We start from the raw sequence: 25293 nt of genomic DNA, 5'->3' as shown, positions 1-25293 counted from the left end.
AGGGGCTGGTGTGCACTGGTGTGTGAGGCAGTTCTTTTGGGCTTTTGACTTGATTTTCTATAAAGATTAACAGGAGAACCATGTATGGAAAGGAACAGAAGCCAGAAGGAAAAATCCACCCAGATCCTTGAAATTATCTTCCTCCAAGTACACAATGAAACCTGAGCACAGGTGTATGCTGGTTGGAATCATTGCTGGGAAAACAAGTCAAATTTTCTTTCCTCATCACTGCAAGAAAACCCACCCACTGCCAGGTGTGTCACCCACCTAAAAGCTGCAGGGCCTCCCTCAGTGTTTTATACTTGGAGGAGAGTGTGGCCAAATTCCTCCTCAGCGGTAGCCTACAAGAGAATAGTCAAGAAAGAACAGTCAGGATCACAAAAGCCAGCGATCTTCCAGGGGCTGCCAATGATTCATTCATCTTACAACATGGGACTGATTGATCCAGTCATTCAGTGAAAATGCATCGCTTGTGGCAGCCCTCAGGGTCTCAGCAGGAATCAGATGACACGCTCAAAACAGTAGAATTCAAAGAGGGATTATAAAGGGACGATGACGATTTACCAAGATGGAATGCAGGGGGTCGTAAAGGGATCATCTATGACCCCCAGTGAGGTCCACTCACCCCTGAAGGGACAAGGAGGTGGTTTCATTACCGGAGGGAAAGAGCACGCGGAGGAGACCACCTTGAGAGGATCAGCCTGCTTGCAGTGGCTGGTGGGGAAGCCTGGAGTCAGTCCCTGACCTCGCTGTTCCTCCTCTCAGCTCCCTGCTCCAGCCGAAAAGGCTGCTGTGGTCCCCAAGGTGCGCCCCCCGGAGGAGAGCTGGGTGAAGGGCGGAGTGAGAGTCTGGAGTGGCTGATGCAAGATATCCGTCCGCCCTGGTGTCTACAGGGGCCAGCCACTTCTGTAGGCACTGGGGACACGTCAGTGAGCAATCAGGCAGAACCCTCGTTCTGGTGGAGAGAACATTCTAGCAAGGGAGGTAAACAATAAACAATAAAAAAAAATAAGCAAAATAATGAAGTACAACCTATGGCAGGTCGGAAAGTGATAAGTGCTATGGGAAAAAACCGAGAGGTTAAGGAGGCCTGGGGGCACAGGCCGGGGGCTGAGGGGCAACTGAGAGCATGGAATCCAGAACCAGGCTGGGTCACCCTTCAGCTTCTGAGTTAGGGAAGCAGTACATTTTCCTTATTGTTTCACCAGCTTGAAGAGTTCTGACACTTGCAACCAAAACCTTGCAGCTGACATACCAAAGTAATTTAGAAGCTTGTCTTTAATGTCAAATGTCCTTGAGAGAGAAAAGAAGAGCCTTTAGGGCATCAGTAACCTAGGAAAGAGCGTTTGCAGCTGACACAGCATGTGATGGTGGAAGGAAATGGAAGTTTGGAGTTGAACGTACTGCTGTCCCTTCCTAGAAGCATGAGCTCCTGGACCTCACCTGTGAAATGGGGTGATAGCCCCCCGTTTTACTGATGCTGTGAAGATTAAAGGAGATCGTCAGACATCTGGCACAGGGTTCACCAGATGGTGCGGCAGGAACAGAAGTCAGGCTGCACGGGGCTGAAGTGCCAAAGAAGTGAGGAAATGAGACAATGAACAGATTATCCTTCCAGGGACGTAAACACATAGAAAATGAAGAACAAACACCCACCGAACATGAAGTTATGCTCCACTGCATTCAAATCATGCAAATCAAAGCAGTAAGATGACAGGAAACATGCGCGCTCAGTGGGTAGGAATGTAATCGGTTCGCTTCGGATGGCAATTTTACAGTATCTACAAAATATTTACGGAACCTAGTCTCTGACTCAGGATTCTTCGGCTCAGAGCTCACCCTATGATTCCACTTTACAAGCTTGTAAGGACATTATGTGCCAGCAGGTTTTCTGCAGCAATGTTTGTACTGGCAAAACTTAGCCTACATCTCCATCACGGGCATCTGCATGGTTAGATCATGGTATTTATGTGATGGAATACAATGCAGTTGTTACAAAGAACACACGTCTAAAGAATAGCGGCAAATGACAACATTTGCAAAACATAGTATGACCCTCCCTGCAAAGCAGTATGAATATGATGTGTGAGTTGCATAAAGGATTCCCCTGCGGCTTTGGAGAGATTGTTGATGGTTATCCCTGGGGCGTGGGATGGGGGTGGCAGGAAATTTATCCCTCAGAGACCCTTCCATAGAGCTTTAACATTCATTCCAACAATTTATGTTTTTTTCTTAGCATGTATTACATTTATACATTTTTTTTTAAAAATTGGCTAAGAGATTTAAAGGGGGTGACAGCTAAAGGCGTTCAGGACCAAGGGTGTGTGTTCGGAAGGCACCTGAACGGAGAAGAAACAAGTCTGGGCACCTGTCGTTACCCCACACCCGGCGTGATGCCCTCGGGGGAGGCAGAGGGTGTGGGTCCGAGGCCTGACTACACCACCTACCAGCCTGTATTTGCTGTATGCTGGTGGCCAGCATTTGCAGGTGGGAGGCAAATACTGCTAACAACAGATGATACAAATGCCTCCTTCATGGGGTGAACAGAGGGACGGGAATTTTCAAGAACACACTTTAGGGCACGCCCAGCTCTCCTGCCTTGTCCTGTGACCCTTCCCCACGATGTCCTGTCGGCCCGAGACTACTTGCTCTGCTGCCCTGTCTCAGGCTCTGCTGTCCTGACTGCTGCTCAGCTGAACAGACAGGTCCCGCTCTGTCGCTACTGGTCCAGGTCCAGCCACACTCCTCTCTGAGCGTCTAACTTCTAAACCATCTCCCTGCTGATGTCTGGCCAGTAATGGGACTAGTTAAGGGCACCAGCTTGTCACTTAGTCACTGATAATCCCTTACTGAGCACCTGCCACATGACTAGCACCGGGCAGGGTCCCAGCGATCCAGGGAGACGAGGCTGAGGAGGGCGGGCTGGGTCTGATCACCGCGCGCAGCGGGGAGAGTGGGACAGGGACCATCCACCAGGGCAGAGCCAAGTCTTGAGGCAAAAGAATGAGCTAAGTGACAAAGGGAGGAAGAAATGCAGGCTGTGGGGAGGCAGGGAGTGTGAGGGGAGCTGGGCAGTGGCATCCGGTGCAGGCCCCACCCCACAGGCTCTGGAAATGCAGGGGGACCCGGAGGGAGACTGCCCCCAGGACTTTCAACTTGTGGCCCAAGGATTAGAACAAAGGTGCACAGATGTTGCAGGAAACCTATCAGGGAGTCTGCTTCATTAGTGTGATGGTGTGTTCATCAGAAGTGTATTTTTAGTGTCCATCCACCACATTTACCTGGGTTACCTGAATAGGCTCACAATAGCCATTTGATTCAGAAATTCTGATGAACGGAAACATTACTGGTAGATTTTAAGCCAAACATTTTCTGTCAAGCTTTTAGTTTTAAAAACTAAAAACACTAAGATTTTAGGTCTGAAAGCATTTACCTTAAGCTTTAGTGGTTAAATTCTGGCAGTAGTTAAAAAATTATTCAGGGCCCCCTCAGTTAACAATGACTTGGATCATTTTGGACCCCTCTAAGGAAAAATTAAGAGGAAGGAAGAGATCTGTGTATACCTGTTGGGAAATAAGGAGAAAATGCTAAGGTGATTCTTTTCAGCTGTATGATTTTAAGATCTCAGATTTTGCTTTACTTACTAATGAAAGGATAAAGTCAAACTGAGTAACAGGAAATGACATATTATGAAATAGACATAAAAAATTTAATCCCTTTGGTTTAAAATACATCTTCAATTATACAATTAAAAACAAACAAGTCAAAATCAATTTCATAAAACAAAATATAAAATATTGTTATATGACCCATGTCCCCTAATATCTTATCTTAGAAAACCAGCAATTTAACATACTTCATTAGAATATTTTAATAAGAATGTAACTTATCAATCCTACTCATACAAATAACCTATGCTACCTCCCTGAACCTAAAGATACCTGCGATTTTACTTGTTACAAAATTACACTTTTTAGTATTTTTATATATTTAAACACGTGTACAAAATGTTCCCCTGCCATAGTAATATAGTCTCATAAATTCATGAATGCTGTCTAGAATTGTGAGCATACAAGAAAACCAAAGCCTGAAGGCTATGAAACATGACAGAATAGAAATTACTTCTTAACACAGGAAGATTAGGAAGAACTCCATTGTGAGTTCTACCACCCAGTCCACAGTAATCACAGCATGGGCTGAAATTGCCGTGTTCATCCCCTCCGTTAGGTGCACCTGACTGATACTGGCACACGCAGCAGGTGTGAGCTACAGTAGTGTTTTTTCTCTTGCCTTCATTTGTTAAACACTGCATCCAAATAATAACATTCTCAAGAGCGAACAGAATCTCTGTTGTTTGAGAAGGTTTTTGCTATGCCACGGAAGACTGCTGTGTTTGGGAAAACACAGACACAGCGTTTCAGCGGGTTCCACTAAGCGCCGTATTCCATCCGCTTGGTACAGCTGACCACAAATAACCTCTCATCTCAAGAAAGTCTTTAAGGTAGACGTCACCACATCTCGTCACTCTATGTACACAGACACCACATGTATATATTATCTATTTATATAAGACAGGTATGTACACATTTACAGACTCAGGCCTTCAACACCTATTGCACTTAGACACACGCAGCTGCAGCCTGACGGAGGCACAGTGTGACCAGGGCAGTTCTTCATGAGACAGGCAGTTGATATGTTCAAGAACGTTGCCAAGGAGGATTTTGGTAACATACCCTATTGGAGTAAACACTTCCTGGGGGATGAGAGGCCGAGGGGGAAAGGGTACACCCCGTCCTCCTGGGGTGCCACGCCCACAACCTGAGGCAGTCAGAGTCACACAGAGTCGAGCCTGGTGCCTTTTCTGACTTGCACTAGTGAGCAGGCCCACTGGTGCTGAAGAGACAATATTTTATAAGTAATGTAGCAGATATCCTAAAGGTTCCCAGAGAATCTAATATATCTTGGAGAAAACTTTTCACTTGTAATCCTAAGTATTTATATCAGAAAATTCAGACAGCATGGTATATGATTTCTCTGTCATCTGAAAAACGCCAATGCAATACAGTCAATGCTATCTCCAAGCCAAATGCAGTGCCACCTCCATCTTGAAAGGAATCCCTTCCACTGACATCCACCCACGTTTGGAAGGCGGCTGACTGGTGAACCTGTGGCTTGCTGAACCAAAAGACCAGGTGCCACCCTCACTGCGCTTGCTGGGAGCTGTGGGCCACTGTGCCCTCAGATCTCGGTGAGGGTGAGCTTGTACGACCCCCCGGCTTCCTCGATCTGCAGCTGGAAGGTATCTTCATTGGAGTAATGCTTCACAATGTTGTCGTCCATGTTCACCAGAATCCTGGAAGACGGGAGACAAGATAGATCCACCTACTCCTGCCCGCTCTGGAGTCAGACCCAGATGTCACAGTTTGCTCTGCCACTTACCAGCAATGACATGGGAGGCAGATTATTTAAATCTCCCTATGCCTCAATTTCCTCATCTATGAAATGGGTATAATAATAGTGCCTACCTTATAAGATTGTTATTGGGATTAAATGAGGGACTCGAGCAAAGCACTGATAACGTGCAGAGCAGGTGACAAACAAAACACACTGGCTTAGTTCTTGTTTCAGCATGGACTGATCCCTCAACAGACAGTACCTGTTACAGGGAACAAGCCTACAGAAGGAGCACTTCATAGGTCCAGCTTTAGAAAGCACATCAGTTAAATTAATCTAGTGATCTAAAGCCACAGCTCCCTGGCAGACTCTCCTCCCTGGCAAGTTACCGTCAAAGTTTAGCTGAACTACCATCAAGTCCAGCCCTTCCCACTAGGCCCATTTAGAAAATTTCACTTGCTTTAGAATTAAGCCAAAAGACCCTTACACTGTACCCTGCTTACCCAGGCCAAACAGCACAGGCACTGAAGTCCAAAAGGACTAAAACTATTCATTTCTGGACAAAGGAGCAACATCCTACAACTACACACACGACCCAGGGTGGAGTGGAAGGAGCAGAGGCTTCGCAGTCGGTCAGAACAGATCTGGAGTCACGGCCTTGGCACTAACTTGTGACCTGACCTTGGACAAGCCTCCCAGGCTCTCTGTGCCTCGGCTGCCTCGCCCAGGAGCGGTGAGCAGTGCCCACTGTCCTGGCGTAACGTGGAAATTAAGGACCACGCTAAGTGCCCAGTCCAGCGCCTGGCTGCCGACGGGGGCTCCGGCAAGGGGGCAGGGACGGCTGCCATCCTGAGTGGACCTCATCACGCGCTCTGGGATTTGCAGTCACTGCGCTGCTGCCGAGCATGGGAAGGACAAGTACAAGTTCCACTTGAAAACAATCCACAAAGATGTCCTAGAAAGGGACATCAACTTTATGTGGATAATTTAATAAGGAAAAAATACACTCTTGTACTGATGTTTCTATAACTGGTCCTTGACTGGGCACAAATGCAAGTGAATCACTTGAATGTTATATAATATTTAAAAAAAAATTTTTTTTAAGAATGTTATATAATATTAATGTTACTTAGAGTTACTGAGAATGCTGGTCAACGCTCACCCTTTTTTACACTTCTTAAATATTTTCCCAATCTTGTCTTGAGGAACATCGTATTTGTCTGAGATCTAAAAGAGCAAAAGAAAAATAATTACAAAATGCTGTTTTCGTTGCTTGAAAACACGAACAGTCTATGTATTAATATAGTGATACAGTCACTCAGCGTTCCATTTTTCACAAAAGCACGTGCAAAGACACAGATGAGAGCCTGTCCGAGAGGGGGTGGGGCCCAGCTTTGGAGAGAGCTTGAATCAGGTGCCTGTTATTTCTCCTGAGTTTACAGATGTCATTAGTGTGTTATAAGGCCATAGTTTTCCAAAATCAATACTTTACAGAACAGTTTTACATTTATAGAGAAATAGAGCAGAAAGTACAGAGCTGCTCCCCACCCCATCAGCACCTCGCGCCGTGCGGTGCCTTTGCTCTGCGTGGTGAGCACACGCTGTGCAATGCCACGAACTGGAGTCAGTCCACAGCCGGGCTCCCTCTCTGGGCTGTACACTCCATGGGTTCTGACAAACGAACGACGACATGAATCGATCCAGCCACGGTACTTCCGTCACTGGGTGAAGGCCTTGCTCTGGAGTCAGACGCACCTGAACTGAATCTGCTCTGACTCACTTCAGTTGGCAGGTGACCTTCCTAACCCTCAGCCCCCTCTCACCAGAGACTCTCACCTCACACACCACAGGACTGCTGTGGGATTAAGGCGTGTCCCGCACAAAGGAGTTAATTTCAGATACAGAATTACGAGAAGGAAAAAAACAAGTTACTATCCCACGGCACGGGCCCAGAAGAAACATCAAAGGCCCGGATCCCAGCCAAGGCCTGTGCCCCGGACTGCTCTGCCCCGAGCCTCTGCAGAGGGCAGCAGGGCGCCGGCTAGGGTGGCTGCAGCCACTGAGGGCGGCCCTCGGCCTCGGCCTCAGGCCCCTCCTCGCCGTCGTGACCAGTGGGTGGTCCACACAGTGCGATGGAACCAGTGCGGGATAGGCTCCAGAGGTTTTCCTTTCAGGGCGCGGCAGCCGTCGTTAAAGGGAGGGGCTGAATCACCACAGAGCCAAGCCGCTGACTGAGCCGAGATCAAACTCTGTACTTGAGCTGTTGTCCAGACCACCCCCCTCACCCCGGGGTTACCACCCGCCTGCCCTCAGTCTGAGGGCAAAGCTGGGGGCTGCACTGAGAAATGGGGCCTCGGAAGACCAACGTGCAGATCGCTTTCAATCTAAAAACATAACACTTTTCAAACCAAATCCAAGCTCCAGTCATACAAACAAGTTCCCTTCTCTTCTGTACCACAGGATAATAATTCTCTGTTTACTTATGAAGTCCCCACCCCGGGAGATGTAAGCTGAATTCCTTATGAGCTGTGGACAAGTTATATCTGGCACAGTGAGTCTCAATCTTTTTAACACTCTCCTCGTTCTCCATAATCGAGAGTTTGCCTGATTCCTATGAAGTGAGGAAGGGCTGCCAGGAGGCAAGGTAAGGAAGAGGAAGCCAGAAGAAATCACAGGAAGCAGAATGACAGAGAGCAGAGTGCTAAGGGCAGTGCTGGCTGTTGTGCGGGGGAAGGGGCTCGCTGAGAGCTGTGAATGTGGAGCTCCCGGGGGAGACCCCGCGACAGCGCCCCCACCACTGTGTCATCGCATTTATCAGCACCTGGCCAATTTCACAGCAGTCTCTCTGCTTATCTTATTCTCTCTGCCTTCCTAACCAGAACCTAAACTCCATTTGGCACCGTCACGTATGCCTATACTCTGGTGCCCAGAACGGTGCCTGGCACAAAGCAGGCCCCTAACAGATATTTGTTAAGTGAATTCAACACACTGCAGTGGTCGGGGGAGCCAGGAGAAGCCTATTTCCAGCCCACTCATGCACACGCTCTGAGCTCAAAGGTTCCTGTGATTTACGGGGCCAAGGCTGTGAATACCAAGATGTGGTGCTGATTCCGTAAATTTCACCCAGGGCCAAAGCCAAAATGGGGGACCAGCATGGCACCCTCCTCATGTCTCCCTGAGGTCCCAAAGGGCAGGCAGGGTGTTTTGCTTATGGGCCTTTGCTGAGATCCTGCAGGAGGGGCCTAGGGTCATCTCTGGCCACACCTTTAAATGTTCACAAATAGGCTTTGGGTGCGATCTTGACACAAGTTCGGTCATTCCCCAGGATCAGGAGTTTCAAAGGCAGACCAAAGAGCCACTGTTTTATGCATGAAGCTTTTAAGATTTTATTTGATTGAAATAATTTTTGTTAGTTTCTAAGTAGTTTAAGTGGGAATCTCCCTTTAACCAAGTGTATGAAAATTAAACTATTCTCTAGGTCATCACAAATTCTCAGTTCAGTGGACCAGACATTGCTGAGTGACTGCCATCCACCAACAGTGGTGTGTGATGGGGGCAGCCCCGCGACGACTGAGCACCATGGGAGGCGGGGTAAAACGTGGCACGTGCCACAGGCACAGACAAGGCGCCTGGACTCAGGAAAGGTTTCAGTACAACAAAGGAATCTGGATGGTCTGGTAAACTGTTCCAACATAATTCTATGTAAGTGTTCAAGAGAATTACAGTTTCTACTACTTACAGCTTCCATGAGGCCTTTCAAAGATGGAGTCCTGAGCATCAGGGCATCAAAGACTTCTTCTGCCTCCTTTCGCACATAGAGCAGCACTGGTCCCCAGGCAAGAATAAGCAGGGAAGAAGAAAAACGCAGTTCATTGATAGGAACAAAATAAGAAAACAGATTGTGGGTTTTGGTTAAAATAAAAAGAGACAGCACATCAAGGCCAGCAAACAGGAAGCGACACGAAACCCGTCTTAAGGAACAGAACTTCCAGCTTCCTTTAGCTCGGCTGTAAGTCCAAGCTCAAGCCAGGAGTTGATCTGATGGAAGAGCACTCAAGGAAGTCAACATTGACAAGATTTGTTTGAGCAACTGATGCTTTTGACAGACTCAGAACTCACTTCCAATTTAAAGCTCCCTCTAGGAAATGTAAACCAACGCACCTCTCTTTGGTTCCTCTACCCGAGTCAGCTTAGCAGGAGGGGGAATCACAAAATCTTCTTCCGATCCGTATGGCCCCCTTTTCAAGTTAGACCTGCAGGGGAGCCAAAGTATGTAATTGGAGACTTCACCTTAAATCACTTGCAGAAACAAAAGGAGCTGGTGGGGGAGTGGTATATCACTAAAGTTTAGATTTTAAATGATCTTTATTCTTTATTTGGCCCAGCTTTCTTATTTTGTGGATGAAAATCAGAGGCCCGAGGAAAGATGCTGACTGAAGCAGGCCCAGGCTATTGAATGACCGAGCTGGGCCCATAGGCAGGCATCTGCCAGAGACCCTCACGGCTCTTATGTGGCTTAAGCTGCCCTCTCAGGAACGGAGTTTCTTTTCAGGAAAAAATTTATGGAGGAGAAAAGATCTGAGATGCAAGTGAAGGTGGTAACAGGAGATGGCGTGTCAAAAAAGGGAGGAAGTGTGAAGGGGAAAATGCAAAGCCAGGCTGGCTGTAACAGAATGTTCCAGAGGAAGACAAAGCTAGTCTGGAAAGTCCTGGTCACACAGCTCTATGGAATTTTAGATTTTATGTTGTAGGTATCAGGGAATCTGAAAGTTCTGTGGGACGAGAGTGCTGGCAGAGACCGGAGGGGACTCCAGGACCTACAAGCAGAAGAACCAGCTGGAGGACTCTGGGGACAATCACAACATAAAATTCCAAAAGGGTAAAATACAGCAGTGTCAGTGGACATAAAAAGGGGAAAATGTTTATAGAAGAAAGGACTGAAAAGATCAGAGTGGTTGTCAAAGGCACAAGTTATGGGTGCGGTTCTGAGCAGGTGAGAAAGAACACAGTAAAGCAACTGAAAAACTAACTGAAAATGACGTAAGTGCTTGCTTTCAAGCAGAATCACCACTTTAGGAATAGGGATTGGGCCTTAAAATATTCAGTCTGTCTCAGCTTCCAGCACGTAACAGGCCTCAAAAGCACCTGCAGGATTTATGCTGGAGAACCGGCCTTCGAGGGAAGGCCTGCGGCCAGTGTGGGTGGGCGTGGGGAGCTAGGATGGCCCAGAGAGGGGACTGGACCCTCAACACGGCAGAGCACTGAGCAGGGCGCTGCGGGCAGGCAGGCCGAGGAGGAGCAGCAACACCTCAACAGCAGCAAGCACACCCAGGGGCCTCCTCTGGGTTTCTACAGCCCAATCTCCACCACAAGGAACCAGGGTTTCCTGGAGAAGAGGCTGATTCTAGGGCTGGAGAGGAGAAAACACAAGTGCCAGGAACACACTAGGCCTGAAAGTGAGGAAGTGCTTGAGCAGTGCGGGGGTGGGAGGGTCACGTCAAAGGGACCCAGGAGCAAGCCTGAGGGATCCCACCAGCCCCCGAGACAATGTGAGCAGAGTAAATGATGTAGGTCACAACTTACTGAATAAAACAGGAAACCATGAGTCCATACTGATATAAATATATCAATGAAGAAATTCAAAGCCTGACAAGGAATGAGATATGTACAAAGCTACAAAGCACCTCCTCACAAAACACTAACTACAAAAGGAGGAAGAATATTCCACAGTGCTGAAGCCTGGCAGACACCACCTTAATCAAGCGATCGGAGGGAACGCTGTCAGCCGAGGGGAGGGGTGCACTGAAGGTGTCCCACCCAGCAGGACACACAGGGCAAGGCCTCGTCTGTGACATTCCTGCAGAGAGGCATGATCTAACCCAGCCAAGGGAAAACAGAGGGGCGTCCTACAAAACAGCTGGCTTGCAGCTCAGGAAAGTCAAGGAGAGACTGAGACTGTTCCAGACTGAAGGAGATTAAGGAGATGGGACAACTAAATACACTGTATGAGTCTCAGCTGGATCCTTTTTTGCCACATTATTGGAACAACTGGCAAAGCCTGGACGGGGTATGAGGACTGGTTGGTACTGAGTTCTCGGTGTTAATATCCTGACTTTGACTGCTGTGCAGGAGGAATCCTTGCTTGGCGAAATACACACCAGTGTACTTAGGAGTGATGGCTCACTGGGCTGGCGACTTACTCTCAAACAGCTCAGGAAAAAATGAATTCTTTGTATTGTACTTGTAATTGTTCTGTAGGTTTGATATTGTTTCAAAAGGAAAAGAATTTATTAAAACAAAACAAAACACAAATCTTACCCTTCAACCTCCAATTCTTCTGAGGTGATGGGAAGGACCTAGGACCAAAAAAAAAAAAAAAGAAAGAAAAATAGATCGCTTTTCAAGCATGTGCTAAATATCGCAGACCTTAAATGAATTGTTTCTAAAATGAAAATAATTTTGAATTTGACCCATCTCATACAAAATCCTTTAGACTGATTTCCCCATAACCAGACTCTTAGGGCCGTCCTAAACTCCTCTAACTCAGGGGTTGGCAAACCACAGCCAGGGGCCGAGTCTGGCCCAAGGCCTGTTTATGTAAATAAAGTGTTCACCAGAACAAGGCCACGCTCATTCATGGCACAGTGTTTACGGTGGTTTTGGCACCACAACAGCAGAGGTGAGCAGTCACAACAGAAACCCTCTGACTCCCAAAAGCCTAAAATGTTCATTACTCAACCCTTTACAACACAGACTGCCAGCCCCTGCTCACCCCAAAGCTTCTCACTAGGAACTGAACACGGCAACAGCGGCCTTCCCGAAGGGCTCTGAAAACGCGTCGGCCTGTGGGAGGCTGTGTCAGGCACTCGCAGATGTCTTGTGGGTTTTTATTTGCACTCAGCACGGAGGCCCTACCTCTGAGCTTCTGCTCCAAGTGGAGCGTGACTATTTGTTATATTTCACATTAGTTGCCAAGACACGGCCAGACATGCGCCAGTGATGATCCACTAACTGAAACCATAAAGCCCTTGAATGTTTTCTGTGCCATTAAGGCCCCCACCCCAGGTTTCCCTCTGGCTCTTCCCTCCTCTCCAGGCCCATGTAAGTTAAATTCACAAGCTCACAGACTCAAACTCCATGTTACTATTCCAGAATCTTTTAAATGAGCTAAGATATAAATATATAAACACACCCAGGATTTAGCTGCTGGGGCTGGCACTGCGGTTCCAAAGCAGCAGGGTTAAACACACCCTGCTGCAAGGACATCGAGTCACCCAGATGGAGCACTCCAGAGAGCGGACCCCAAACCCTGGGCCAGCCTCACTAAGCTTTGGCTTTTGTTTACGATGAGTAATGCCAAAGACTTCCCCTTTGTGGAGTTTTACTTTCTCGCAGCCACCCTGGGATCCTGGTTACCTACGTGAGCGCCCCGCTGCAGGTTGGCGAAGTGCACGTCGGGGATGAAGAGGACAGGCTGAGTGTCCAGATCAAGAAAGGGCTTGAAAACTGTGATATCCATTCGTTTGTGAGAGGGGAGCAGTGGCACTTTAACATCAGAAACTTAAAAAACAAAAACAAAAACAAAAACAGGACACTACAGTCAACAGCTTATATACACAGACTCACGCAGGCCAGAGCATTTTCCTTACTGTTTAAGAAATTTAAATTGAAGCAGAATGAGAAACAGGTCATGCTGCCTGAACTGAGAAAAAAATTACAGCTTATGTGAAGAAACAGGTTGTTTGAATTTACACTAAAAATCAATTGCAAATCTTATCAAAACCAGAAGAGAAAAAGGCATCTTTAAACACACACAGACACATACATACAGAAGATCTGGAACAGAGGCGAAGCATGCTGAGGTTTTGTCTGAAAGACTAAAACTTACGACTGTATAAACGTAACTCGGGAGCAATTTCACCTTAGCTCTCCTCATTAAATAATTTATTCCAACAGCAACGTCCTCTTCGACATCAGAATATGCACTTTAACCTCACACCTTCATCTTCAGAACCAGACCTCAGGGAGGGTAAGAGTCAGCATGATTGTCTAGTTTTTAGGTATTAAATTATAGACTCCATCCTCCCCCACCGTCTGGCCCTGAAGTGCTCAGTGATGAGCTCTCCGAGGTAGTTATAGCTGCTTCCTGAAGTGACTTCGCGAGTATGCACTTTGATGCTGGCGGGAGAGCCCAGACTAACGTGCTTCAGGCCAAAGTCCCCGGATGCTCAGAGAGCAGGCGTGGCCGCCCACGCCCTGCAGCACAGGGCAGCACCCGCACAGAGCAGCCTGCTCTTTCTCCTTTTAGTTGAGAGCTACAGGATTTTGTGCATATGAATACGGGTCACATTATAAAAAAGGAAAACAAAAAGAAAAAAGAAAAAAGCTTTCCTGGTGAAATGTCCAAACAGAAGCCTATAGAGTTTGCAAGTGTTAGAACGCTCAACCTAAGAAAACCGCACTCATTTGGAATTAAAACAATCTGAATTCCAAAGGATGTTATTATTGTTCTTAAAATGTTAGGTAAGTTCCAATTTCATCATCAGCTATTCGGGTGGAATGTGTGTAATCTTTCAGGACTGGACCCAGCAACCTGAACTATGGAGCCAAAGAGCCAAAATGGTCTGAACTCTGGGAAAATTCAGGAATCCTGCCAGTAGTTCCCTAAGAAAAGCACTTAGTTTAGCCCTTCATCTGTTTTTGTACCTCATAAAGAAGCAAAGCCACCGCTTCACAGTAGTTAAAAAAATATCCACTACTCTATCCTCTGCTTGAAAACCCCAGTCACTGTTCTGGGTGGAAAAGGTCTAAAACACTCGGTGGAAACACTTCTACTTACAGGCGTTCAGCTGGGAGCTGGGGTCAGGACACTTGCCTTTTCTTTTGCTTTGTTTTCGCTCTTCATCCCTGATTTTCCGTTCAGCTCCCTGTAAGTCAAGAGAAGACATGACTCTGTTTATCTGATCCCCTCGAGAATACCTAACTCTCCTCCTGGCCAGTGGGGGGAAAGTATCTCTTCCTTGGAGATGAACCGTGTTGCTTATTACATTCACAGAGCTTATCATAGCAGTTTCCTCAGAAAAGCCCAGTCTTAAAGCTATTTTTAACTATATGAAATTCCAGGAAACCATTTGTTTAAAAAACAAATAGAGCAAAATTTCCCTCAACAATGGATGTGGCCAAATTAAATGGAAGGCCAAGAAAATCTGCTAATGTACCACACACCGGCTTCAAAGACACAAGCTACTTCTCTCGTTGCCTAGTAACAAGAAAACCAAGGAGCAAATACAAGTTGATCCGACTCTGACTGCACTTCCCTGTAGAGGCAAAGTGGTCACTGAAAGCTGTGCTTCTGTCCAAGGACTTGGCATCAACTAAGTGACAGATTTGACCAACTACGACTCGCAAAAGCAAACATTTAACTAGAAATCTGCAGTCACTAAAAAAAAACCGTGTACTCCCAGGCCTACAGAGAGCACATATACACACAGTGCACACCAACCACACAAAGAATGGCCATGCCACACAACTGAACCCACGAGCACATGAGTAACAAACACGACCTAAAGCTAAGCAAGTAAGTGCAATAAAAACAAAACTACTCATTAGTCATTTTGCTTGACCTACTGACATTTATTTCTGGATGGCACAGATTTCTTTACAAAGTCAACCAGGTAAGTATGAACTGCTGGCTTATTTTTCTGTAAATAAATTTTCTGTTAGCAGAGAGAGGCAATAAAAATCATTCCACTCACTTTAACACTATTATACAATAAAATCACATTTTAAAATATGGAATACAAAACCACCTTCTGCCTCTTTCAGAAGGTTTTCATCTGCTAACGTATCAGTAAACATGCAACCTGCTTATGAACACTGCTATGTAACCCTGACATTACCTCCCGGACAGAGAAGAGGCAAGTATCACCAGTCTGCTAGCCCTGACTGTCGGGGCTGGTTTCTCTCAGTCCCTTCCAGCAGGCTAAGAGTAACTTCACTGAGATGATAGAGCATGCCCCCTAAAAGGTTGTTGTACAAAATAGGACATTCCCCTCCTGACTTGTGAGCTCTACCTACAAAGAACGCTAAGATGAAATAACGCAGACCAGAGCCACCCTCCACACAGAAACGACTGAAAAAGGAAACAACAAAATGCATGACAAGGGATTTTTAAGGCTCCAACCACGAGGCAGTGAAGAACAGCAATTCTTGAGAAGCAGGAAGCACGCGGCGAGCCCTCCAGGGGCGGCCCGCCCTCCCGGGGCTTCCAGGCTGCGGCCTAGGGAGGGGTGTCCGGCGGGCTTGTTGGGCCAGGTTCCCCAGACTGGGGAGGCAGAGGTGAAGCCCACAGACATCAAGGTGGCGAGCCAAAGTGACAAAGCGGAAAGTTACAGGAGAAAGAACCCAGAGGTCTTCAGAGGGCCCCCGAGGACTCAGCAGAGAGAGCACGGGGTGAGGAAGCCACCCACGGTCGGGGAATAAAAACTATCTGAAAAGACGAGAGAGCAGGGCCCAACACTCACGCAGGGCCCAAAACGGTGCCTGTGCCCAGCAATCAGACTGAAAACACACCCAATCCACAGGGCCGTGGCGGCAGAGTCAGGAACACCTCACCTCAGGAGTGGACAATAACAGGCCTGACTCTGAGAACTGGTCCAGACCCACCACTCAAACTGCAAATGCGAGACCCGAAAGGGTCAAACTGTTTCCAAGGAACATCGCTAGATCTCAGGACAAAGCTCAAGAAGAGTCACAGGATTACAAAAGCACCCAGCACCCAACAAGGTAAAACTCAGGACGTCTGGCATCCAGTGAGGCTGCAGGCAGCCAGGGAGGCAGGAGAGCACGAGTGCAGAGGATGATCAAGCCACCGAGACAACCCAGAACCAACAGGGAAGTTACTTAGTTAACACGGCCGCTGAGGCTGCAGTTCGTATGGTCAAAGCCAGTGGAAAAAACTGAACGTGGTAGGAAGAAGCTTGAAAGTTATGAAACAGATTCGAATGGATATTCTAGAGATGAAAACTACGTCTGGGATGAAAAATACAGGGGAAAGGATTACACCGTGTAGACAAGGCAAAAGGAAAGATGAGGGGAACTTCAGGGCATAAAATCGGAACTATCCAAAATGAAACACAGAGAGAAAAGGCTGTCCAAAAAAATAAAAAGAGCATCGGTGAGCCGTGGGACACCTTTAAGCAGCCAGACCACGTGTGACGGGCGATCTCAAAGGAGGAAGTTGCAAACACAGGTGAAGAAATAACAGCTGGAAGGTTTCACACGTGATGAAAACTGTAAACCCACAGATTCCAGAGGCTCAATGAGCTCTAAGAAGCCGAGAGACACACATCAAGGACTCAAAACCAGTAAAAAGAGACAATCTTAAAAAGTCATAGGAAAAAAAAAAAGACGTGTTAAACACAGAAGAACAATGATAACGATGAGCGATTTCTCATCAGAAACAACAGGAGCGTGAAGAGGGAAGAGCTGTATCTTTAAACACTGTTAGGAAAAAGAGTCAACTAGAATTTTACAGCTAGCAAAGAGAGCTTTCAAAGTTGAAAGTGAAATAAAGGTTCAGACAAACAAGAGCTGAAAGACTTCGGCAGCAATAGGTACACACACTGCAGGAATGTTAGAGAAAATCCCATGACATCATGCAGAACCTGTCAAGCTGTTTTGACTCTTTCTTTCTCTCTGTCGACAACTAAGGAGACTGATCCGGGGCAATCCCACCAAGACGCAGGACAGAGTTAATCTGGACCGTCTGCTCCCAGTCAAAGCTACAGTGACTGTCACTCTGATGAAGGAGAAGGCCAGCTGTGGGAAGTAAGCACCAACGACACTCTTCTCTGTCAGGATGGACCAGGGGTGTATATACGAGCTCACAGAAAGGGGAGTGGCCACATTTCCATTGGTTAGAGCGCCAACGTCTGTTCCTGTTTTCTCTGAAAAAGTGTTGAACTGCTGCTACTTCTGAAATAAGAGCAAATTCCATTTATCGAACTAGTTAAGCAATTCGTAATAGAGTGCTGATGAAACGTTCTTCTTAGAAGAGAAAAACAACGTAAATACCTCTGAAGGACATCAAAAGATGTCTTATTTCTAGTTTCTTACTACAAATGTACAATCTGTACTACAAATGTGGACGTGTAGGTTCGTAACACACGAGAGCTGTAAGAGCCAGCAAAGGGAAATGAACGGACAGGCACCAAGTAGCAGGTGAGTCAAAGCTGAGAAAAGAGGGACTCGAGGAGGCAGGTGGAGAGTCCCAAGAGAAGAGGCAGCACAGGACAGACCCAGGACAATCAACCACAAGGTTAAAACTAGAGGCACAGATTCAGGAGAAGGGGTGGGGTCACAGCGGGTTTCATGGGTTTGAAAGGTTCAAGGACTTTGAAAATTAATTACACACAGCACATACACATTGTCTTCTCACGCAGGATTTTATATTACCCATAATAGCTGAGATTAAAAACTGGGGATAAACACAGTGTCTAGTTTCACCTGCTGTGTCCCTTAGGTACCTCGCTATTACAGGACACTCACCACCACTCCTACACACACGAGGGCTGCAAGCGGGAGAGGAGACCAACGATTTCCTCTCCGTGTAGACCTCTACTCCAGCAAAGGGGAAGCAGGTAGGGAATATTTTTCAGGGGCCTTACAGAGAAAGCCAGCCCCATGAAGGCCGAGGTGACTGGGCTCCTGGTGACAGGCCACACAGAGCCCTTCTACATGCGGACGCCTGGTTTTGTGTGATTTCCTTTTACCACCAACAGAGCTCACAGCCCGGTAATAAAAACACAGTGATGGACTCTGGCCTCATATTTGACATGCTCTCCAAGACCTTGGATGATATGTTCCCATCACATGTGATCTAAATGTACAGATGAGCATGCAAGGAGCAACTCCAGAAGACGAAACCACGTGCTGTCCCAAACCACAAGTTTGCAACTTGAAGAAAAGGCCTTCTGATTCACAGAGTGCATCGGCACGCACTCACACAACAGAGAGAACTGGTTTCTAAGCTTTGTACGTCTACCAAGTAATAAAATAACTTTGGACCATTCATGAAGCCTTTCCTCTTTTCCATTTTCTAAATGAGCTACCAATACAGGAGCCTCCCTCGAAAAGTCTTGATATTAAAACAAAATTTGTTTAAGAGCACAAATCAGTGCTGTTCCTCCTCCTGGTCTTTACCATCTGATGTGGAAACCTGAGCTCATGCTAACTGGTGCTGACATCCTCTCACACAGTAGAAGTCAGAATGTGAGCTGTGGGCCAGCATCAGTCCACAGACAGTACAGCCCGAGTAACGCCACGTAGAAACTGAGTAAGCATTTGGAAAGCAATTAGAATGTCTGTTGAATCAAATAATAAAAAATTGGAGCCTTTAGTTTGCATGACTTTATGTTTCATTTTACTTTTCTTGCAATTCATTTGAATTTTTCTTGTACTTTACAGATGCAGAAGTAGTTCATGTTGAAATAAAAGATACGGTCTCGCCAGAGACAGTTGGGGGACACTGCTCTAAGAGACCTGAGCCCCGAGGACAGGCCCTGACCCAGATGCAGGCCACAGGCAGCCCTGAGGACACGACGTGAGGCTAGCCAAGTCTCGTAAAGGACAAACACCTTCAAAAAAAGAACTTACTTGTGAATTCTAAAGTCAAGGAAAGTTATTAAACAGACATGGAATTTCTTTAGAAATAGTAGATACGAAATTTTTTTTTAATTGAACCGATGTCCTGCCTAGATTTTTAGAAAAAGAACATGGACATTCCTAATGTTTTTCTTTAGGTTTTCTTTTAGCTAAAAAGAAGAATGTGGTATGAAGGAAAGAAATTTGATTTAGGGTCAGAAATCCCTGCTCTATACTAGATGTGACCTGTCATTTGTAACATGCAGCGTACGTGCAAGCCCTGTGGTGGGCAGACTAACACCCGCCCCCAATGTCCACACCTGATCCCCAGAACCTGTGACTATGTCCGCGTACACAGCAAAGGAGAAGGAGGCTGCTCCTCAGCTGACTTTAAGACACGGAGAGTACCCTGGGTCATGTGCGTGAGCCCACAGAATCACAACAGTCCATCAGAGCAGAAGACCCAGGGGACGAGGTGTGGTGATGGAAGCAGGGTGAATGACGTGCTGTTAGACCCCTGGCTTTGAACACAGAAGGGGCCACGCACCAAGGAATGCGGGCAGCCTTGAGAAGGCAGAAAGCAAGGAAATGCGTTCTCCCTCAGAGACTCCAGGAAGGAATCAGCCTTTCAACACCGTGATTTCAGCCCAGTAACACTCGTGCCAGACTCTGACCTATGGAACCGTCAGGTACAGATGGGTGTTGTTTTGAGCCACTAAGCCTGTGGTAATTTATTAACAGTAACAATAGAAAACTAATACCATCTAGTACAGTATCAGGCACATGACAGGTACTCAATAAATGTCATGAACCTGGGCGTCCGAGGGAGCCCTGTGCACCTGGAACGTGTCAGGCTCATCCGCTGGGGCCAGATGCTGTGCTCCGGGTACCCAGAGCACAAGGTGGACACCGGGCCTCGGATGGCAACTGTCTTCCCAGTGTCCTAGTACCTTCTCAAAATCTTTGTAACAGAGACGTCTTAACAGGGTGAAAAGAGGAGACTAGCAAAAACATACCGTCCAACATTTCTGAGTGGGAAAAGTCAAAGTCTTCTTCACTCTGAGTTCAACAGACGACTCTGCCCCGTTCTTGGGACACCCCTGTCTCCAACCCCCAAGACACAGGGGCCCTACTAGCTTCTCTCTGGAGTTAATGCAGCTGAGCTCCTGGCTCTGCTCCTGGCAAAACTGACCATCTTTTCTCCAGGAAAAAAGGAGTTGCACTAGAGAGAGGAAATGACACTGAGATCACTTGGGCCCACGGCCTCTTCCTGCCTGCCTGCTGCTGTCCAGAAGAATCTGAACCACATCTTCTGCCTCAGTGAGCTGGCGACAACCTGCCAAAGGGCTGGATGCAGGTGGGCTGGTGACAATTCGTCCACCAAGAGTCCTCAGAACCAGAGCTCAAGGAGAGCCAGCCACTGCCCGCAGGTCCCCAGGCAGAGGGGCCGCCAAGGACTGGGCACAGCTGGCACCTGTCCCAGAGGCCTCCCCATCAGACACGCCACCAAAATGTGCTCGTTGCCCTTCTAGTGTTTCTTGACTCCAAAGATGATTTTTCTCCCCTTTACAGTGTGACTGTGTGTGGCTCACATGAACTGCTGGTCTTTTCTTGTGAGGAAGAGTGCACCCCACATACTTTATTCTAAGTGTCCCTGCCCAGCTGAAAGCCTTACCTTGTCACAGAAGACTTTGATCTGGCAGTACGCCCGATGCACAGGCTTGTTGCTACGGTTGTTGTAACTATAGGTGTCAATCTGGATGTTCAGAGGCAAGCCCTTCACGCCCTTCTGGGATGAGAAATCCGTGCTCAAGCAGTTGACAGAGATGAAGACCTGCAAAGGGAAGGAGAGGCGCCGACAGTGACTTTCGCGCAGCTCACGAGCCTGCTCGCGTCCTGAGACCACTGTACGCGTTCCCACCGGGGCCTGGCTTCTTGTTTGAAAGAAAATTTTTTTAAAGAGGTGATAAAGAGTCTATTTTAAAGCTACTTTTGGTTACAGGAATGGCAAGAAAAACAGACAGCAGCTTTGAGCCCTGTCAGTGCTCCCTCCCAGCAGACTGACTCAGCACCACACAGGGGATGAGGCTGGTGGATTTCTCCATGTCATTTTTAAATGTTCCAAGTGGCACGGGTTCTCTCTGCAGCTGTTTTACAGCTTACGATAAACTCTGGAACCCTGCCTGCAGTTACCGCCTCCCGGGTAACCCAGGGTACCTATGTCTAATATTCTGGACTTTATGAAACCAGGGAGCCCTGTTACTAAAGTGGTATGAAGGCTGTTACTTAGATCCAGGTGGATCTTGCACAGAAAATGAACATGCCCCACTTCCCCGTTATATCTGTGATTCTGAATTTTAACCTCTCCACATACCGTCACACAGGTTTTGAGCTTCAATGCATTTAGTCTTAGAATCTATTTCTGATGCATGAGCACCACATAGTGGGTGTTACTGGAATTACAGTCTTTAAAACAGAACACATTTCAAAGACCCAAGACCCTTGTTCCAGAACTTGCTCCAAGACTCCTTCCAGTCTGTGAGTGGACAGCCCTATAGCCCTAACAACCAAGAACAGATCTACCACAGTCGTGTGGGGTGCCACTGGCTGAAGCAAGACCTAGAGAGGGAGCAGACCCTGTAAGAAGGTGAGATAAGTGAGAAGGGGGTGGGAAGAGAGGGGAAGGAGGAAAAACTACAGCCACCAGGACAAAGAAGCTGGATTACCTTGAAATCCTCTTTTAAAGGGAATATCACTTTGGGTCAGAGACTTACAGGAATTGTTGAGGGTAAAGTATGCAGAAGGCTGAGCCAGGGTTTTTACCCCTGCTCTAGTCTAGGCACTGTTTATAAGTAGGAAGAGACCAAAAACATCCTGAAAAGACTGAGAACTTGTCCAAATAAACAGATTCACAAGTCGTCTCACCCAGTCCCCTCACTGGTCCGCTCACTGTCCCTGGGACACCGTCCCTGCCTCATCGCTGTGTCCTCATCCCTCCCCCTCTTCCCTCCTGTTCCCCCTCCTCCCCAGTCCGGTCGCCTCCCAGCTCCTTTCTGCTCTAAACCTGAAGGTCCAACTCAGGGCGCCGCTCCACTGGGTGCCTCACTCACCCACAATGAGACAGGGAGCCACTGGCAGTGAGCCTGTGTCTCGGGACCCACTCTGGGCTCCTGCTGTATACACACAGCCTCATTTCAAAGTCACCACAATGTGGAGTGTTAGCCTTTGTTTACAGGTGAGGCCTGGAGAGATTTTTTAAACTGTCCACAAGGTAGAAAGCAAAGAGCTAGGACTCTTATCCAGAAATTTCCCCTTTACACCCTGCCACCTCTCTCCCCCAAACCGCCTTTCTATCCTAGACTACTCGCCTGGCTCTTCTTCCCTGCCGGGAGTGGTCTGCCATTTCCACATGAGCGTTTTATGTCTGACTGGACTGTAAATACTCAGTACGCTGTGTCCATCTTCTCTCCTTGGCAACTTTCTTAACACTCAGCACAGTTCCTGATCTAGGATTGCCTTATCTTGCCTATGATTTTTCTTTCCATTTAACTCAATTTCAGTAAATAAGCAAATTGCTTTAATTTTTTAAACACCTAAATCTAGGTATGTAGCCCAAAATTGACATGTATGAATCTCAAATCTATTACAGAAACTTAATGCTTTGACTTTATATCTTTTCCTACATATTTTTAAGAAACATTTCACATACAATCCATAAATCCAAGTTAAGGAGGTAGTCTACACAATACATGAATAAAAGACAAGTAAAGGCAGCAGAAAAACAGAGGGAAAGACAGACAGAAAGACCCAAGCAAACACCCAAGCAATAAAGTAATCAAAGCCCCGCATTTTTAATTTTACAACTAAATGGAAAATCTAAACTTTTCTCTATCATCCTAGGCCACATGGCTCAACTCCCAACTCAAAAACAGCCGCCTGGGAAAGCTACACTTTACCCTCAACAATTCCTGTAAGTCTCTGACCCAAAGTGATATTCCCTTTAAAAGAGGATTTCAAGGTAATCCAGCCTAAAACCTGACCTCCCCTTGCCTCCCAGTGTCAAGTTTCTATTCAAAGCAGAAAGAAGCAGGAGCCAAATCCCAAAATCAGCGTAAACACGGAGCCATCAGAGAGACATGACCCTCAATGTGACTCCAGATTACTTGCCATTGCTTTCCTATACACATTCTTCTTCTGTTTTTTATATCTGCTCTTTCCAAATTTGGCAGTTTTCTAAATGAATCAAAGAAAGTTTACAGCATTCCTAACTCAGCATTAAAAAAGGCCACCTTGTCTAGATATACATGCAAATATACCAATAAACAGTGATCAAGATGTGCCACATCTAGTCCAGGACGTGAGGCACAAGGACAGGGGCTGAAGACCTGCAAGAGGAAACGGGGGCGGCACAAGAACCAGCAGGACGGTCATGAGGACAAGCTGGCACTGAGGGGGACACGCACGCCGCGTTTAAGCGTAAACCAGAGGCTTGCAAGGAGGCATGATGCCTTACGTATGTTCCAGCAAGAGGTAACGTGGTCAGCAGGAAAGGCTTTGGTCTGAAAACCAAAACATCTAAGTTTTGGTCCCCGCTTCACCACGAATTAGTGCTGTGACAGTGGGCAAGGGTCCCATCTGTCAAATGCAAGGTCTTTTAGGCGACTCCTAACTGCAGGGTCCTATGATTATACTTACACTGAAAGATGATGAATCCTTCATCTCTACTCTGTATTGACTTGTGACAATAATTCTGGGTAACCAACTTTTTACAAAGCGTATTCTTTTCAGAGTATCACCTTAGGCTGCCACGTAAAGTAACCACACCAACTTCATACTTGTATAAAATCAAGAATCTTATGAAGTGGTGGTTCTCAAAGTGTGACCAGAGCATCAGCACTGCCTGGGAACTCGAGTGCTTCACACCCCTGACCCAGCAGGAACCCCCGGCGACGGCAGCCCTTCCCAGGGACAGCGAGGCCACACCTAGTTTCTGCTCCCATTGGCCTGGGGTGGGTTTCAGACACCAGGGCTGTTTTAGGTCCTCCCAGGTCATTCTGAGCTCAGTCAGGATAAAAGCCACTGCTGTCAAGTGGTTACACTTCTACCCTTTTGATCCACAAAAGGTCTCCTTTGGCTCCAAAACTCTGAGATTATTACAAGTCCCAATATATGGTTTCCTTTCTTTAAAGAGCTCAGATACGCTTACATGTATTTATGTGTGTCCCATCAGGTTTTTTTAATTAGAAACATTTTTATAGAGGTACAGCCCTACCAAATAAGGAGAATATTCACTTAATCTATGGAAAGGTAAGGATCGAAGCATCTACTCAACCCTCCTGTTCAGCAAGGTCGTGTAAATCCTCAAGAACTCCTAGTTCAAAAGACAGTGCCCAGAAAAAACCTATAAAAACCTATCAAACGTTACTTCTTACAGTTACTCTTCATGTGATGTTTGATTTTCATGGGGGCTGACTTGTGTTCGGGTGAGGGTGTAAGGCTGACTAGTGGTGTCACCCCACAGAAGACTGAGACAACCAGCCCTCTCTGTTCCTGGGGCCTGGTACCCAGCATGCGCTCAACATGCAAGTTTTTAACAAAAGAAGGAAAATGCAGAGGGAATAGTGAATAAATATGACCAAGAGGAAGTACAATGTAGACACATAAAATAGCTTTCATGTACTTCTCTAAACCAGGAGGGGGCTAACTTTTTCTGCAAAAGGGCCTGATAGTGTTTTAGCCTTTGTGGGCCACATGTGACTAGACTACCCCACTCTGCAGGAACAGTGCAAAAGCAGACACAGACTATACAGGAATGGATGGGTAGGGTGGTATCTTGAAAAAACCTTAAAACTTTATTTACATCCGCAGGCACCTGGCTGGCGGGGGCCTGAGAGCTGCAGTTTGCTGACCTGCGACCTACACCGTTTTCTAGGTTGCTGTGCAATGTGGTCAATAGTGAGGAAGCACTGCTGCCCCCTTTGTAATTCACTATTTCCACTTCCCACATACGTGATCTCCTGAGAAGATGCCCCGTGCGGATGTCTCACTGATGCATCATTCACTAATAGAACCACACTCTTCATTGGTGCATCCCACGCTCACGGAGGAGACTAGGCTAAGTGCTCCGCCTTGGGTCCTGGGGTAGCAACATAATGAGTGTGTTCTGTTCCTCCCAGAGTTAACCCTTGGAATGGCTTCTACAGGCCAAGTCACTCATCCACATCTGGATAAAACAGATGTTCATACCATTCTCAC

At 46.9% G+C, this 25293-nt stretch overlaps 1 protein-coding gene and 1 long non-coding RNA gene across 7 annotated transcripts in view; one reads left to right on the top strand and one right to left on the bottom strand.

The window, feature by feature from the left end:
• LOC123619458 (uncharacterized) overlaps window positions 1-18984 on the top strand; it is a 36391-nt gene extending 17407 nt beyond the window's left edge. The window contains exon 3 of the long non-coding RNA XR_006728061.2: window positions 18862-18984. This is a non-coding gene — a long non-coding RNA (uncharacterized LOC123619458). The remainder of the gene's footprint in view (window positions 1-18861) is intronic.
• Window positions 3686-25293, bottom strand: part of GRHL1 (grainyhead like transcription factor 1) — a 47170-nt gene continuing 25562 nt past the window's right edge. For 5 of the 6 annotated variants that reach the window (XM_074341647.1, XM_074341644.1, XM_074341649.1 and 2 more), the window contains 8 exons: window positions 20714-20872; window positions 14234-14321; window positions 12815-12954; window positions 11713-11750; window positions 9556-9647; window positions 9134-9219; window positions 6557-6621; window positions 3686-5353 (listed from right to left, as the gene is read on the bottom strand). In XM_074341647.1, the coding sequence (XP_074197748.1) occupies window positions 5239-5353; window positions 6557-6621; window positions 9134-9219; window positions 9556-9647; window positions 11713-11750; window positions 12815-12954; window positions 14234-14321; window positions 20714-20872 (783 nt within the window). In that variant the 3' untranslated portion in view covers window positions 3686-5238. The remainder of the gene's footprint in view (window positions 5354-6556; window positions 6622-9133; window positions 9220-9555; window positions 9648-11712; window positions 11751-12814; window positions 12955-14233; window positions 14322-20713; window positions 20873-25293) is intronic. The other variant, XM_074341643.1, reaches the window with a different exon arrangement.

Source organism: Camelus bactrianus, chromosome 15 (genome assembly GCF_048773025.1).
Source record: "Camelus bactrianus isolate YW-2024 breed Bactrian camel chromosome 15, ASM4877302v1, whole genome shotgun sequence".
Lineage (NCBI taxonomy): Eukaryota > Metazoa > Chordata > Mammalia > Artiodactyla > Camelidae > Camelus > Camelus bactrianus.
Note: the sequence above shows the minus strand (reverse complement) of the source record. Positions and strands in the feature narration are given on the sequence as shown.